We start from the raw sequence: 18,145 nt of genomic DNA on the forward strand, positions 1-18,145 counted from the left end.
CGCCACGTCCGAGACGTAATACATCTCTACGTAACGCCGCCGGGGGAGGAAGGTGAGTTACCTCCGAGATCCCACCTTTAAGGAGTCGTGACTTACCGATAGATTGCTTCCAAGTCACAGTCGGAATGGGGAATCCTTCGGCCTGACAGGCGATGGAGACGCCGTGACCTACAACCGCGTTCTGGTCGATAGGTTCCACGGTCCACCTCGGTGGTACTAAAAATACGAACCGATTGGCTTAGAATCTACCAGTCGCTCGAATTCGTATCCGCCAGAATCTTACTCGATGTCCGCTCGTTTCCGTCACCGTTCACGTCGTTTCTCGGGAATTTGCAACGACGCCGTAAAATTTCAAACACGACCGCTAATGACGTGTTCGCTCGAGGGTGATTTGCAACGCTTTAGGCGCGCTAGGTCCACGTGTCACGCAGGCCCCGCACTTGTATAATTAAGCAATCGTGACGGTTAAAAGCAAGAACAATGGACATCGATGTAATCGTTGCCATATTACAAATTTATTACAAATTCCTATTAATTTAATTTGCAGAATATTGAGAGTAATACGCAATTTATCCCACGTTATCCAGTTATTTCCTAAAGATAATATCATGTAAAACCGTCAAATGGTATCGATTTTCATTTCACAGCCCAGCCACGATCTTTTATCAGTTCGGTCTAAAAATATATATATATATATGATGTGACAGGTTATTTATTTGAACAGTCATTCCCTATATATTCAAATAACGGATCGATACTTCGCCGCGATATAAACGGTGACGAATACCAACGGCAATGGCTAAAATTAATGTTTTCCTATGTGTTAATAATAATGTAATGCATGCATCTCTTTCCTTCAACTAGACTGTATACTTACACGGAAAGTTTGCTGAAAATTGTAATGGTGTTATGCTACGGTATCCATTAAGGCTACGACTAAATTACTTGAATTGACGATGTTATGTATATGTTATGTATAAAAAGAAACGAGTGGGTTTTTCCCCCAATTAACTACTTTAAATTTTATCAGGAGTTCACAAGCAATGTTAAATATATATGAGGAAAATAATAATTCAGGGCACTTGGGATACTGAAAATAAATAGCATGCATCTTTGACAGAAAGAGAGAAAGAGAGAGAAATTAGTACTGAACCTACATAAAAAAAGAAAACAAGATCCTCTAATTAAATAATCTACGTAAATCATAGAATAGAAGGGGGGGGGGGTGTAAAGAGGTGAGACGGGTGTTTGTTTTTAACGAAAGAAAAAACGGTCCGTCTAAAATACATGAGAGTAGTTGGTATAAATTGAACTATATAAATATATGTCGAGAAAATATTATAATACACATAATATAGTACGAGTATATGGAACGTAATGTCATGCAAAAATGCAAAGTTAGTCATTATCATAAGGAACGTAACAACGCAAGCACCATTCCAAGTAAACAGAGCCGTAAGACGGATGTAATATAAAATGCTTCCCAGACAACGACAAACGCAAACGATACCGGTGGCAATGTACCGTAATGATACGAAAATAGAAAGACACGTAGTAAGGAGGAGAGTATCACTTTTACATTCTTCCATCGTCATTCCAAGTCGTTCTCGCGGAAACGGTGGGAGAGGGGGGGGGGGAGAGGGGGAAAATTGTAACCAGAAACAGGTTAACTACGCGAATGCATGCTTATGCACACCCGTGTCATAGACAATCGTTGCATTACATTAGCACAACGTCTCGAATATCAACTCGCTACGATACTCTACCTAGTACACATTCGCGGGGAAAAAAACGTCCTTAGAAAATTTCAATACACGTGGGATAATACTTCTACGCTTCGGGACTGACGTGTCTCGATTTCGTGGTTCTACATCGACCTCGGCGACGCTGCTTGCGGAAAACGTAAACGGAATATAGGGAACGATATATCAAGAGTCAATACATTTTATATTGGGCCTTACCGGCACGCCGGATCAACGGTACTCTGGGATAGGCCGTGTACGCTACTGTTGAATTACTTGGCTATCGAAAGATATCACCCTCGTTAAAATTCGCAAATAGAACCGTCTCCTGTCCTAATAACGATCTCGTGAAAATCTAATTATCTCCCGCTGACGAGCATGCAAACAAGTAAAGTCGGCGATACATCCGTCGTCCGCGCGATTCCAAGCGTTCCACGCTTGCGTGATCCTCCATTTCCGACGGCAAATGAAAATTCTATCGAGCTATCGTTCCAAGATAAGCGAAAGAAATCGGGGTATGGCGGCACCATGCCAGGTAATGCTCTCGATAGCGCGACTACGATCTCAGACCTGTCGACCTTTCTTTCTCCGCCGTCCCAATCTCGCCTTTTATGCGCTTGAAAAGAAGAAGAAGAAGAAGAAACGTTTCAGCGATTAACGAGGACAATTAATGGGTATTTTCGCCGAATTACTTCCTGCGAACTCGATGCTCCAAACGCGAAAAACAACGCGAGCAGTGCGATCAGATGTTCCAAGTGCATCCGAGCGTGAGTAGTAACGAGCGTACTTGGCGCGGCCGCGCGCAAGTTGCGCGACCAGAGAGTAATGGCTCATTCGGACTGGACGCAGTGAGCGATGAGCGACGCGTGATTATCCAATGAGCGTGCAGGCTTTACGGGAAAACGTACAAAGACTTGCACGCTCATTGGATATCGCGCGTCGCTCATCGCTCATCGCGTCCAGTCTGAGTGAGCCATAAGTGGTGCAAGACATTTGCACGACGGTATAGAAGGAACACAACCGGATGTAAGTAATACTTAAATTGCATTGAATGTATGCGAGGCGAAGCTAGTAGAAATAATACGAAAAATATCAGTGAACGCAACATCGCATTGAAATGGATATACATACGTATGTGCCGGGATATACGTACGTATGTGCTGATCGTAAGCCGTCGCCGCGGCGGCAAAGGTAGTACCGTAAAACTGAAAAGTGCAGTACACTACACAGGATACTACGTTGCATGATGAACACAAAGCGAACTCGAAAGCACGTAGCGTTTCCATTTGGCAAATATTACGAAAGTCTGGCATGTAATATGGCTGCAGCGCTCTCCAAGAATACATGAGCATAATGAATCGAGAAATTCGATTGCGAAAGATTCGTATTGTCACGGATGTTTATACGACTTTAATCCTTTACGTTCATTACTTCAGCGCGAATTTATTAAAAGTTCGCAAATTGCGACGTCAAATTAAACTATTAAGGTTCACCTTCCCCCCTTTTTTTTCATTTTACGGATGGCAACGTCCAATTATCATTGTCGCTCTCATTCTCTTTTGATGTTTATTCTTGAAAAACTGCAGCTTTGCACATTCGTTCTCCAATTTGTTACGCGCGTATAACCTTTGCCGAGGTTAAGGGATCGTATTTCGCTTCGAGGAAATTCCTTTGCCGCGCGACATTCGCTGGAAAATCTTTAATGGCTTTCAGATGTCGAAAACCCAGCGATCTTGTCGTATTTTATACGCATTAGGAGCAGGCGCTATTACATACCGGATAATGTGTGGAATCGAATACGTACGAAATGTACGAATCTTTTGATATTCTATAGAATTTGGGTCGAAATGGATGGAAATGAATAAAATATTGCCAACCCCGGCGAGTGCGAGACGAGCAGGAACTAAATTCGGCGAAACCCATTAACATTTAATCCTCGAAACTATTTCTGACATCGATCCATAGCTGAACAATTTCTGATCAATCGCTCTTCTGACTTTCTAATCAAGCCAAGTAACTAAATTCGATTTGAATAGAACGTCACTTGTTTTAGTTTTTCTTATATATAAACGGCATCGTTCCTAAAAATAAGCGAGAATGATCCAAACAAAAATACGATATTCAATTATTGCGTTCTTCGCAGTTATCACCATACTGTATCAAATAGCCGCTGCTTGAAATACATCTACCCTCGTGAAAAATTTGTGTACCCAATTTATACCCGTCGATCGAGATATTTAAGTTCGATTCCTAAAGGTCTATTCTCACAGCGAATCCTCGTACATCTCGACTCTATGCATGCAATACCAAACGACTTGTTTAATAATGGAACTCTTTCGACAAAGGGGAGATAAATTTTTATTCGTCTAACTTACGCTGCCGAGGAAGAAACTTTTTTCCGAAACGAAGAGTGGTGTTTCAAATTGGCGGAATCAGATACTAACGTATAAGATTACGATCCGGCGAATGGGGACTCGTATCGCACGTCCCTTCTCGAGGGATGTCATCAACGGCTCGGAAAAGTCGTCCGAGTAACCCGGAACACAGGAGCGGATTAAATAAAAAAAAAGAAAGCCGAACCTTACTCGACGGTTCTTCGAATTCTGCGCTGTGATACGAGCTGTATACCTGTCCTGTATATATATATATATCCTGTATATGCGTATACATATACGTGTATACACTCCTATACACAAGAAAAGTGGGACAATGGTGCGAGAGAAGAGAAAGAGAGAAAGAAAGAGAGAAATAGAGAAAAGAGAGAGGAGAGAAAAGAGAGAGGAGGGAAAAGAGAGAGAGAGAGAGAGAGAAAGCAAGAAAAAGAGAAAGAATGAGAGAGAAAAATAGATAGGTAGATAGATTGAGAGATAGACAAACAGAAAAATGGAGAGAAAGATGGGGAGATAGCGAAAAGGGGAGGTTCTTATTCGTGGACGCTTTATGTACACAGTTTTCTTACGACTACGTCAGTTTTTCTCAGGACACCAACCAGCGACTGAGAGGCTGGTCGAGTGCTCGGCCAGGCCAGCGATGTTGCTGATCTGGCACGTGTAGTTGCCGCTGTGACTAGCGCTGACGCTATTTATCGTCAGGATGCTGGAAAACGGCGGATAGTCGCTTATCTGTATGCCGTTGCTGGTCTCGACGGTAGCGGCGGCGACGGCGGCGGCGGTCTGGACCGACGACACCGATGTACCACCGTCGCTCGGTCTGACCTGAATCGGTTTCTCGTCCATCAACCACGTGATGTTGAACGGCTGGTCGCCCTGGCTCGTCGTACACATAAGCTGTGTCCGCTGCCCCTCCATCACACCGTCTCCGAAAAAAAATGGCGAGATCCGCGGCGGAACTATAAACGTTACGTTGTGACATGATAATGGAGAGTATTGCATCCCTCGCGGCCTCGCGCTGACGGTCTTTGACCGCGCCTTAGCGCGGGTCGTCGTTCACGAGGACTTTGCGTCTTTCGGATCGCGTCTTGCGATAAGAGGGGGGGGGGGGGATACACTGTGACGCATGCAACGTTACCGTAAGGGATCGTACGTGACAACCGTAAATCATCCTCCCCTATCTGTCGTTGGCCAATATTTTACCTGTTAACGGGTCACAGCGCAATTCGATTAGGCGGGCCCTTACGCGTTGCGTCGCGTTGCTTTGTTCCGTCGGCCGCACGACAGCGGCAAACCGCGCAAGGATGCGCGCAGGAGTAAATCCCTGGCGGTAACATCGCGGAAACTCGATAAACTCGCCCTCCATTTATTCCGATCCATTCCGCCGCGTGATTTCCCCTCGCGCGGGGGAAGGACAGGTGCAACGCGCGCGGCGGCGGCTGCGGGCGTCGACGACGCTCCCTCGCACCGCGTGCGTAGCAAGGTCCGCGGAAAATTGTGGCACGGCCATAAATATCGGGGCAGCGTATACGTACGTAACGTACGTAACGCGCCCGCCGAGAGTATAACGCGCGACCGGTGTAGCTTGGGAAATGAACATTTACGAGCGAGCATAACTGTTAATGTCGGCCGATGTGTCTTTATGAGGAGACCAGCCAAGTTGGAAATAAGCTCTCCTTTCTCGCGCACCCTCTCCTTTGCGCGGTGGGTGGGACGGGGGGGGAGGCATTAATAAATTGTCTCGCGGTGCGTGGAAACTTGGCGGCCGGGAGAGGCACCTGCCGCTCTTCCCCGTCTCCAGGATACAATAGATTTCCGCGCGCGAGGAGTCGGCTCGAACCGCGATCCCGGCCTGGCGAGACGCGCCATAACGACCGCACGTCCGGCATCAGACACCTGCACGCGGCCTTCTTCTCCGCGAGGGTACGCTCCTTCCCCGTGTCTGTCCCTTTGTCCCGCGGGACGTGCGTATCGCAGACTTACTTACCGAGCCCTACCGATCGGCGAAATTTCAAATATATGTGGAACAAGAACGCGAGAGACTTCTGTATTGACGCCGCGAAACGATTCGATTTCAGACCGCACACACGCGCCCCTGTTTTTTTCCCCCTTTGACAGAAATTCGCATGCGGAGGGGACTCGCGTGTGTGTCCTCGCCGAATATTTCAGAGATCTCTCGCGTCGAGTGCCCCTTGGACATACAAATATCACTACAGTCTCCATAATCATATCGTAACAATATAATGATGGTGAAAACCACGTTACACAAATTACGTATGATATACCTCGAGCTTCAACACATTATCATAAAACTCTTTGCTACATTAATAAAATGATGACTGCGTCATTGAGACGCTCAAAAACCATACAACACAGTAATGAGTGGCAGAGTGTGTAAACGAGTCATTCGTGAAAAATAAAACGAATGCAGAACGTATAAAATACGTCTCCTACGGGGTATCGTAGAAATGTCGTTAACGGCGAGCTCCGCCGTTGTGTAATATGTGTGGGGTACTAAGAGAAATAGGCAAATGTAATATTCAGTCAAAACATTACTCGTGTCTCTTGAATACCAATGCTGGACGATGCATACACCTGTGCGAATAGGAAAACCAGTACGGTAACTTTGCGGTCTCGCTGCGACATCGAGATATCGACTTTCGCCCGACGAAAAATCCCTTTGCCTCGTGTGCGTTCTTGCGCGCGGGCGTGCCTGCCGCTCTTTTCGCAACATCTCTCGATGTCACAGTCGGTATGTTTAAGTGTGTCTAAGAAGTAGATACCATAATAAATACGTATATACAAGCAGCTAAACTCTGATAGATGTCCAACTGCCCGGTACGGTCTTATCTGCGTCCTTTGGAAACGTGTCTTCCCGTTTATCCAAACGCTTGAGTCCCGCGATGAAAACAAATCAGACGAATGCAGGTTGGACAAGTATCCCAGGCCGCTCGTATAACGCTAATACGTGGAGGCAGGGGGAGCCAAAGACATTGCCAAGATTGTTCACAGTACATATAATACACATAGGTACCGATAGTGGTTGCAGGAAAACTCGATCAAAGCGTGCAGATGGGCGTGCAAAGAGAACTGCGTGCAGGACGAGAAAGAATGGAGGAAAGAGAGAACAATTTCAAAAATCGAAAGTAATCCTCGAAAAAGCTGGCAACACGCCGAATCGGTGCTCGCGCCAATGGGAGACTTTATTGTTTTCCTTTTCTTTATCCCTCTCTCAAATCCCGTTCGGACGCGCGAGACGCCGATGCGGCGCGTTGACACGTGTGCAATTTGGATTTAGCGTGTAGCAGAAAACGGTCACGTCTCGGATGATCCGAAATCTCGGGGATCGAAGATCATCGTGGACGGACCGGGAATGCGAGTCGGCGCTCAAACGCTCGGCGAGACAACGACGGGGCTTCCTCGTCCTCGGCGGCGAACGCGCGAGGGTCCGCCCCGCGTCGTGGAACCGCGCCCCGAGAGCCGTCGGCGATTTACAGCGGCGGCGTTAACCCTTTTCTTTTCTCTTAGAGGCGAAACAAAATTGATTACGGGCACGCATCGCGCGCGCGAGGTCGGACGCGCGCTGATTGATCGATCGTCGCGGCGGTGAGCGTAGCGTCGGGTAGGGCACAAACGATGGCCGGCGGCACCGGTGTTTCCCTACGTGCCGATCAATCAGTTACTTTCCATCGCCGCCGTACACCAGCCAACGAACTGGAAAATTGCCAGTCCGGTCCTATCACGACCGACGCCTCGGCCCGCGAATCTCAATGATAATCCGCTCTCGTCGCCGACGCGATCTTATTCCGCAAGACGTGGCGCGAATCCATCCGCGTCCTCCGCGTTCCCCCGACGTCGCTGCCGGCATCCCGATGAGCGCCGACACGGGTGCTCCGTGTTCCGAAATACGATGCCGCTGTATTTGGCGTCGGGAGACGTTACGGGCGCGTCTCCTCTCGATCAGAGCAGGAGGAGGAAAAGGAGGAGGAGAAGGCAAGAGAAAGAAGACAGAGAGACCGCGAGAGGAGACCGCGAGAGATCGTCGCGCCAAGTACCGATTCCGGAACACGGCCGTACAATTACACCAACGGTGTGCGTTTACCGTTGACGTGAAGGAGTGCAGAATGAGCGACGGTTGCAGCGCCATTGGTCACGCGACAGGTGTACGTGCCATTGTGCGCGGGTGCGATCGTGCTAATGCTCAGGGCGCTGGTAAAAGCGTCATGTATCCCGATGGTAATGCTCTTTCTCTGGGACGAGGAGGACGCTTCGTCATGCCCGGGGCCGGAGGCGGTCATGGTGGCGGGGGCGCCCCTTAGCTTGGGGCCCCCGTTAATCATCGTGTCCATCCTAGGACCGGCCGGCGACCGACCGCGGCTGCCCGACGGCGCATCCTGCGACGACGGCAACGTCCTGACCGTCTCTATCGGGACGTTATCTTTGAGCCACGTGAACGTCAGCGGTAGGTCGCCGGTCACGACCACGCACTGTACGCTAGTACGGTCCCCTACGTTTAAATCGCGAGCAAAACTGAAAGGCGTGATTTTAGGTGGCACTGAAAGAACAATACAGACAAGGTGGCATTCCATCAAAGCAGTTCAGATCTAGAGAATCACGATATTGATGTCGGGAATATCGTCGGGGGCTGGGGGCGGAGAGAGAGAGGAGCCTCTGGTTGCGGGAGAGCGAAGGGATGAACGGTCGTAATCGTCGTTCCGCGCCGCTGCTGGAGATGCGCGCCTTTTGAGCGGAAAGCAATTTTTCAGATCGCGCTGCGCGATCCAGCGGCAACGCGGCGGTTCGTAGGCGAGGGGGGGGGGAGTAACCCCGCGTCCGATACGGCATACGTCAGAAACCGGCAGCCGGGAAACGAAGCTGGGAGATGCGGCGAGATTAATCGATCTCCTCTCTTCGCGGCTTCGACTTGGCCTCGACGGCGGAAATCAAGACTGCCGCGCGCGTCAGCCGAGAAAATACCCTCGATCTCTCGGAGATCCGAGGTAATTGCGATTCTCGCGTGATTTCGACTTTCAGCCTGAGAATCTCGCGCCGCGTCGCGAGCATTTCTCCAAATGCAGATCGAACGGACGTATGCGATATCGCGACGTGAGCTGCTCAAGGACGTTGCTGCGTTACGTCTATAGATCGACAGCGGGTTGAGAAGAGAAAGAACGTGTGCAATTTTAATGAAAGGCAATCGCGCCCGGTGATTTTCGACGGAACGTTCAGCCTGCCGACGCAATCTCCGCGGTAAACTCTGTATTTAGAACGAGGCAAACTTCGTGTACACGCGTTGAACAAACACGTTTAATGGAAAATTTCGGGAGATCGAGGCGCGCGCGCGCAAGCACGAAGGAAACATTCAACGGCGCTGTTTACACGCCGTGTTAATACTCCGTCGCCGGCAAGGCTGACAGATCCCGCGATCACCATCGGAATTATCGTTAAAATACCTATAATTTTATTCTATACACTGTTTCCGCGCATCACGGGGTATTACGGACTCAACGCGGGGCGCCGCGTTAAGGCCGAATCAGACTAGCAACTGTCGACGCGGATTGGACCGGGATTGGCGATCGGCGATTGTCTTCCAGCCAATAAGAGTCGAATAAATCGCTGCGTTGCTCTCATTGGCCAGAGAACAATCGCCAATCGCCAATCCCAGTCCAATCCGCGTCGACAATTGCTAGTCTTGACGATTGGCGATTGTCCGCTAGCCAATGAGAGCAAAGCAGCGATTTTAATCGGCTCTCATTAGCCAGAGGACAATCGCCAATCGCCAATCCCAGTCCAATCCGCTTCGACAATTGCTAGTCTGTCTCGGCCTTTACGCGCGGCGCCGCGGAAAAAGGATTGTGTCCCCCCGCGTGCGCACGCCGCACGTGCGGGGGTGGCGGCGTCACGATCGAAAGACGTTTTGCGGTAATACCCCGTGGCAACATCTGCACGCAGTACGTCGCGTCGTCTGTCTAATGTACAATACGTTACGTACATACGTGGCAGCTGGATTTTTATGTACATACGAGTGTACACGAGTACATAAAAATATACTGGTGGAATAGAACAGAGCAGTTAGGCGAGAGCGCGTGCAAAGGAGGAATGCTTGAGCGATGCAGTGAGGTGCTGTGCTCTGTGCATAGGTCATTTCCGGACGCGTCTTCAGCACGCGCGGCCGTACGTCCGCGCGCGTATCGCGCGGGCAACGTCGACCGGAAATCGCGCTTGACCCTCGCTTTGACGGGGGCGGCGAAGGAGAGAAGCGACCCCCAATCTCGCGGCGAAATATCTAATTCCGCTTCGAGCCCGTTTTATTTCCCGCCGCGCGATAATTCCATTCGCGCATTTCAACCTGCAATTCGATCAGCGTTTCGCCGAAATGTTTAATATACTCGGTGTTTGCCGATATTAAATATTAAACGTTAAGCGAAAACAAACCGGCTGATGGAAAATAATTTGGTTCCAGCGCGATTTCCGGGCCGCTACGTATATATCGTATTTGTATAAACGTGCGCGCACTGCGCGCGCGTTTTTTTGTATCACAGTAAAAAAAAGAATATACAGTATATACATGTGAAATTGTTCTCCTCGAGAAAGACTCCGCTCGACTTCGAGGAAGCCTTCGAGAATCCAGGGCGAGGCGGGGCTGAAGCCTGCACAGTGCCTCGCATTTCGACAGAAACCTAAACAGTTTATCTTCCCACTTTTCCTCCTTTTTATTTTCCAGATTATAGGACGCAATTGCCGAGCGATACCGAAATAAATGGTCAATCAAAATCGAAAAGGATTAACTGCGTTACACCCCGCAATCCTCCAGCGGTGGAAAAAAAAAGGATAACGAAATTTTTGTCGAAATATATTCGGTAACGCAAAACTCTCCGTCGTAATTTTCGCGCGGCTCGCATTTCGGTTTTCGGCGAGTCGCAAACACGGCGCGTATGCGCGATCGATAAATCGATGGGATCCTTCGTTGCGAAAAGCGGCGTGTATTCCGAGGGACGATGCGCAATGCGATAAACCGAAGACTCGGGTCGATGTTGTCCCGCACTAATTAATCCTGCCCAACGTCAAACAACGCATAGAGTTTGCTTGATGAACCTAATAGAAACATTATGTAAAGATAAATTCGGCAACGCGCGTCAAACGTTGCATGCCGCGCATGTTATGTATAAACGGCCGCTGCAATTAATACAGTCGGATGGGGCGACGGGCAATGGATAGTTAATACGTTCGACAAAGGGAGAATGCATATTAACGTGTGCCCGCGATATCCGTAATTGCGCTTCGATATCGCAAGTTGCAAGAACGGCGGACTATGCGAGCGAAGCTTTTTCGCGAAATCTTCGTCCGAGGGCTCGCGTGGGGCACTCTTTGCCATTGATCCTAATTTAAAATTAACTAAAATGAGTGAGGCTTATTGCCGCCAGTGGTAATTAACACGGGGAAACTCTTTTAAAAATCGACCAAACTGGCATAAAAAGTGATACATATTTGAGTCACACGGTCTCGACCTCTTAATCGGGTCTTTTTCGAGTGCAATCTAATGTCGACGGAACAAATTAATTTTATGCCGAAACAGAATGAGTTCACGAGTTCCGTGGCAGCAAATTCATGTCGTATATGTCTCAGTAGTCAGTGGATTTTTAATAGCGAAAACAATTTCTAAAATTTTCGAACAGCAACCGTACGTTAGTGGATCTCGAATAAAACTGCGAAACTTTACGACTTAAATATATATCACGTTTTATGCCAGTTTGGTCGATTTTTAAAAGAATTTCCCCGTGTTAAAATACACTACACTGCACCTCGACCAGAAATAGCCGTTGTACACTTTACATCGTGAGTCGTGTAAAACTTGAACGTAGAACTGTATCGCATCGAGGGTGCTGATCGTAAGAAATTATTATCTCGGGAGTGACGAGAGTGCGATGTACCTTTTTTCCCCACTTCGGAGGGCAAAAGAGAGCGCGTCGCTTCGCTTGGCGGGCGCGCGCGTAAAGCGATCTCTTCATTTTCGAATGCTAATTTTACGAACGCTTTAAATTCCGGTGCTCAATACCGCGGGAAATTATGCGGAAACTGCTGGGCTACGGTTTGCTTACCTAGAACACGTACTTCGACCGAGCGATGCGACGTGAAATTATGTTTGTTTCTGGCAGTGCATGTGTACGTGCCTTCGTCGGCATTGCGTTGCACGGTATCGATGAACAGCGTGCCGTTGGCGACTCTTTGTCTCATGTTGGTAGGCAGTTTTACGTCCCCTGATAACAACGTTTCGGCGTTTCGATTAAAGGGGCTCCTCGCGTCCGAGAATATTCGGGGATGCTCCGGTAAACGACACTGGGGTTTCGCGAGACGCGACATGCACTCGGCGCTCTCGACGTCCGACTCGAGTCCTCCTCAGTCGCGCCAATTAATTTGCAAGATAAATTCGATCGCCAATTAATCGCGCGGACACGATCGTTGCGAGGAGGATTGTTTCAGTCAGACGCGAAAGATCGATGACGAACTTTAGCGTGTCGTTGGCGACTCTTTGTCTCATGTTGGAGGCAGTTTTACGTTCTCTGATAACAACGTTTCGGCGTTTCAATTAAAGGGGCTCCTCGCGATCGAGAATATTCGGGATGATCGGTAAACAACACTGGGTTTCGCGAGATGCGACATGCACTCGGCGCTCTCGGCGTTCGACTCGAGTCCTCTTCAGTCGCGTCAATTAATTTGCAAGATACGAAGATAAATCCGATCATCGTCGCCGATTAATCGCGCGGCACGCTCGTTGCGAAGAGGATTATCAGTCAGACGCGAAAGATCGACGACGGACTTTAGCGTACCTCTCGCCGCGATGGGAAATATTGAATAAACGTACGCGAAAAACTCTCCGTTATTCGGACGGGGATTAACGGAAATGACGCACGATGCTTACCTTTCTCCCACACTATCGATTCGATAGGATAACCGGCTACAGGACACTTGATATATAGTTGCTTCCCCGCGACCGCTGAAACGGGCGACATCGGTCTGACGTATGGCAGTCCTGAGATTAGAAAGCAGTAAAGCTCGTTACGCTGCAGCCACGCGAAACAGCATAAAGTTATAAATTTCCAGCAGGGAATCTAGTTCTGCTCTCTCTCTAGATTCCGGGGAGGCCAGGCAGCGCGGAAAATAAAAAAACATACGCAGCAAATTTTTAATATCGCGACGCTACAGGCCGACCCCTTTCGTTGCCTCCGGGTACAAACTAAATTCGATGTTGAAGAACGCGGGGACGAGGCAACGTTTCGAGCGATAAATAATTAACGTTCGGCTCGAATCGCGTCGGAGATATAAAATCGTAATCGCGGCCTCCCGCGGAATTTCTAATTACGGGGAAAACGCACACCGCGACCGCGCGGCTGACTCACCGTAGATATTGAGCCTCGCCGAGTGCCTCGCCTCGCCGGCGCGGCTGCTGGCGATGCACTCGTACTCGCCGCCGTCTTCGGGCTTCACGGTCGTGATATTAACGTGGGATATTACGTCCCCGTACACGGTCACGTATTGGCCAATCAGGAGCCTGTCGTTTTGTGGAAGCGGAAATCCATCTAGCAGCCAGGAAATTTGCGGCGTGGGATTACCCGCGGCGCTGCATTTCAGCGAAACCGATGGACCGGGCTGCATTGTCTGTTCGATAAACCTGTAGACCAGCTGCGGCGCGATCTCTGTTAACAGACGTTACGAGCGGAGATTACGCATACCCCAAAGTTTCCAAATGCTGCGCCCCCGCCCCCCTCCCTCCTTTGTTCCGCCGCCTTTCTCCCGTGTCTAACGCGCCATGGCCGCGTTCATATATTTCCCGGTTTTTTTTGCTCCTCTTTTTTATACGTACGTCCAAATCGATTGTCGAACGTGAAAGCGAACCATCACGAATTTAAGTTCGCGACCTGACGATATCTCTCTCTCGTCGACTATCGTGAAAGCCATTTAAAAATAATCCAAATAAAAAAACTATGCCAATTGTCGTCGCAATATCCCGTCGATCCGCCCGGGTTATCTACAAATCGTCTAAATGGAGACGGGAAACCCCGATGACGGGCGATACCTTATCAACAGCATCGAAAAACGCGAGAGAGAGTTAGAGAGAGAGAGAGAGAGAGAGAGAGAGAGAGAGAGAGAGAGAGAGAGAGAGAGAGAGAGAGAGCGGCGTCATTAAAAATGATTAATTCGTAAACGGCAAATCAAAATTGCACCGGATCGCGAAGCTGGCGCGTGCGACGAAATAAATGGACGAAACCCCGCCGTTTCGCGGCACGCGCGGCACAGTTCCCCAAAATGACGCGATGATAAATTCGTAAACTTGGATATGTACCGCGAGATAACGTCGACTTTGCCCGAAGTTTTCGTATTCATCCGCAAAGAGAATCCGTTCGTCGCCGTCGGCGTTATTGATATCGATATCGATGAATATTTACGATAAGGACGATATTCCAGTCGGCGCTTCTTTGCGGCGGGGGTGGCGACGAGACAAGAGGGGCGCAACATCCACTCCCTTTGCTTATCCTCGTTATATAATAATTTCCATCGGGGAAACGCGCGAAAAAGTCGCGCGCAAATTTACCTCCCCGGCGCGGATTAACTCGATAGTTAAAAGTTGAAAGCTCGCCGGGGCAGATATCGGGGCTCGCAGCTCGCCCGTGGATAATTAAAAGGGCGCGCGGAGCCGCCATTAGTAAATTAACAATTAGGCCGGCTAATTATGCCGTCTCCGCTGTTCCGGCGCCCTTGGCGCGAGAAATCTTACGTCGCCCGCGTTCCGCAGCGACTTAATACACTGAGAAAAATATCCGGATTAAATACGATCGGACAATCCAGTTGCGTAGTAACAAACGGTTATATCCGATTAAATTGCATGTCCGATGAGAAATATGATCGGCATTTCATCGGTGTGTACGTAATTTAACCGGAAAAAACACTACTGGCCCTAACTGGCCCAGTTTCACAAACGTCGGTTAACTGTTAACCAGAGTTCAGTCGACTCCCTATCTTTTTCCATCTCGCTATTTAAGAAGAGACGGAGAGTCAGTTAACCTTCGGTTAGCGGTTAACCGATGTTCGCGAAACTGGCCCTTATCCGATGGAAATTTTGCTCAGTGTAGTTTAAGATTCGGATATCATGATGTACGTTATTGCGGCAAAAATCTCTCTCGTTGGATAAATAAGGGTCGGATAAAGTCTCAACGGCATTAACGCGCAAATTTACTCTCCGTTGTATCTTCAAGAGTCGCAGCAGCGGGAAGAAATATCAGTTTTGCATCATCTCAATAAACGATTAAATTATTGCATATCAGGCTCTGCGAATAATGTATCTCTGTTTTTTCCCCTCTGTTCTTCATTTTTTTTGCGTATAATGGAGTTCTTGTTACGCGTTCTGTGATCCCCGTGAAATAATGTGACGTTAAAAAAGGGATGTTTTTCCGAGACGTATAATTATGAAGATTAATATGATTTACTTGCGCTCTAATTAATATTAGTTGGCGTCGCGCCGGTGCTCGTTTTCTCGAAATTTCCGGAAACGTTATATTCCGCCGGGGCGCGGAAAACGCGACGCGCTCGCTCGGTAACCGAAAGTTCCGCTGAAACGCGACGAAGTCGCGCATCCCGGATTGAAGTTTATGCGAAATGTCAATGAGCGTTTTGGAGAAGCGCGACGCGATAAAGCGCGATTTGCATGAGCGATATATTCCTCCGGTGTCGCGCGCCCTCCCCAAGTGCGGCAAAGTAAATCTCGTCCGGCGGAGAGAACGGGAGAATGCCATTAAAATCGCAACAGACAAGATATCACGTTCGCATAATTCCACCCAGGGGCAGGGCACCGCCGGTAAAATTCGCAAATTCACCGAGATGTTCCCGCGGAACCGGCTTTCATCCCCGGACGTATCTATGACGCATAATAAATAGACGTAGTCGGTCGCGCCGCTTCGCGAAATCGCGCGCGGCTAGCATGCAAAGCATCGGCAAAACCGCAGGAATCTCGTTAGCGTATGCAAATCCGGGGGGGTAGTGGTAGTAGGTACTAACTATCCTATCGTGCTGGGGGCGATCCCGACCTAATGTACACTCTATACCCCCTTGCAGCTTAGAAATCATGGAGACGGGAAGAATCCTAATGACAAGGTAATAGGCGCCCGGCTCCGAACTTGGACGACGTAAATTACTAATTTTCTATCCGCCGCCGTAACGTCGGGACGACGGGCTTCATTACCGCGAATATGAATAGCGATTACGCGACATTTTGTTGATGTAATGCAGAAGTTGCTGCTATTCCTCGCGACGTAATTACGGCGGTTAAGTAAGTTTTCCCGTCGCGTTAGAAAGAGGGTGCTTTCTCGCGGCGTCATTTTTGGCGGCGGATCAACCAGCTTTTCTCGACGAATTATTATGAAATTCCCGAGTTTATATACCCGCAAATTGTCTTACACTTCATTTCTGGTCAAGTTTCCGCTTGATTTCGCGTGTCTGAAAATTTAGACTCCGGCAGAATGCTATTTTATCCGATACCTTTTTCGGTCCGAGGAGAAATTCGGTGGTAAAATTACTCAAGGGCTAAGAGAAAACCGGGAAAAGAGGGAAGGGGCGAAGTAGTAATTTAGCTCGCGCGTGATATCTGAACTCGGATTACGGCGGAGGAAGAAACAAACTGTACACGGCGTTCGGATCGCTACGCTTGTTTCCGCCGGGGGAAACGGCAGCCGAGCGCGGGCTATAAGCGATTTTGAAAGAAAATTTAAACTTTCAAAGGTCATAAAAGTTACCAAATGCCGGGCCGTATAAAGGTTAATGGCCGCGAAAGCCCGTACGAACTTCCAGAAATGTACAAATCGCTCGTAAGAACGGCACGAAACTCAGCGCGCTCTCCCTTGCCAACAGCAATATTCTCCCGAGATGAAAGTGGCGTAAAATAAAAACTCAAGGCTGGGAGGACCGCCGTTGGGAGTTCCATCCCGAAATCTAATTGAAAATAATATCGCGCTTAGCGGCACAAATACAAAATACGTGCTGTTAAACGTTTAATTAACAGTAATAGCCTCCGCGTAATTATTAATGTAATGCAATTTCGCACAACAGCAATTAACGTAATCTAGATATCGATAAGCGTGAGGCTAGATGCGCCATGTCAAAATTGCGCTTCGGTTTTTGTCACGAAAAATTCCAGAGGCAATTTCAGAGGGAGTGTGGTGTTTTTTTATTTTTTACGTGAAACACCGCGCTCTAAGTTGCTGGATGTGTTCCGCGTGTCATATGTTACCCATGCGATCCGTCCAGTGCTCGGTCGCGATGTTATCGGTGAAACCTATCGTAAATCGCTTTTATTATATTCCGGGGCAAATTCGCGAGTCGTGCGGTTGTCCGTCGGACATTGATGCGCGACGGTGGAGGTCTCATATCGGGGGGAGTTTGCGAGCCGCGGGAGAGAGCAAACGAGGCCATTTTCGTACAAAAATGGCACGTATCCCGCGGCGAAACGACCGGCCGATGGAAAATACGTTACGAAGGGAACGCTGCGCAAACAGGCAGCCTCCACCCGCGCCATGTACCGGGTTCCGCAGCCGTTAACCAACATTTTCAAACCGCGAGCAAACCAAGTTTCTGATCAAGTTCGCCAAACACGCGATCGCCCGCGTCCGAGGTCTCTTTTTTTTTCTCCCCCTCCCGCGATAAATGCACGAGCGAGAATTGTTAAATGTGTTTCGATCCGCCGCATTAAACAGCATTTTCGATCGCGCGACTACGGCGGCGACGACCGACGTGTCACGCTAATGCGGGGTCTACGATGCGAGTCTCAGAGTCGTAGTCGTAAGAATAATCGACTATGATTGATGAATTCTTATGTGTCTGGCTGAATTGACCAATTACAGTCGATTGTTCTTACGACTGCGACTCTGAGACTCGCAGTCGTAAGAATAGTCGACTACGATTGGTTAATTCTTACGTGTCTGACTGAATTGACCAATTACAGTCGATTGTTCTTACGACTGCGAG

The 18,145-nt window shown here is 48.8% G+C and overlaps 1 protein-coding gene across 7 annotated transcripts in view; it reads right to left on the reverse strand.

Moving 5' to 3' along the window:
• LOC105568773 (Down syndrome cell adhesion molecule-like protein Dscam2) overlaps positions 1 to 18,145 on the reverse strand; it is a 90,753-nt gene that overhangs the window by 20,326 nt on the left and 52,282 nt on the right. For 6 of the 7 annotated variants that reach the window (XM_012024694.1, XM_012024693.1, XM_012024695.1 and 3 more), the window contains 5 exons: positions 13,531 to 13,827; positions 13,053 to 13,163; positions 12,232 to 12,390; positions 8,235 to 8,687; positions 97 to 216 (listed from right to left, as the gene is read on the reverse strand). In XM_012024694.1, the coding sequence (XP_011880084.1) occupies positions 97 to 216; positions 8,235 to 8,687; positions 12,232 to 12,390; positions 13,053 to 13,163; positions 13,531 to 13,827 (1,140 nt within the window). Of the gene's footprint in view, positions 1 to 96; positions 217 to 4,731; positions 5,092 to 8,234; positions 8,688 to 12,231; positions 12,391 to 13,052; positions 13,164 to 13,530; positions 13,828 to 18,145 lie in introns of all 7 variants that reach the window. The other variant, XM_012024697.1, reaches the window with a different exon arrangement.

The sequence above is a fragment of the Vollenhovia emeryi genome, unplaced genomic scaffold (genome assembly GCF_000949405.1).
Source record: "Vollenhovia emeryi isolate VEMERY1.0 unplaced genomic scaffold, V.emery_V1.0 DF939127.1, whole genome shotgun sequence".
NCBI classification, from domain to species: domain Eukaryota; kingdom Metazoa; phylum Arthropoda; class Insecta; order Hymenoptera; family Formicidae; genus Vollenhovia; species Vollenhovia emeryi.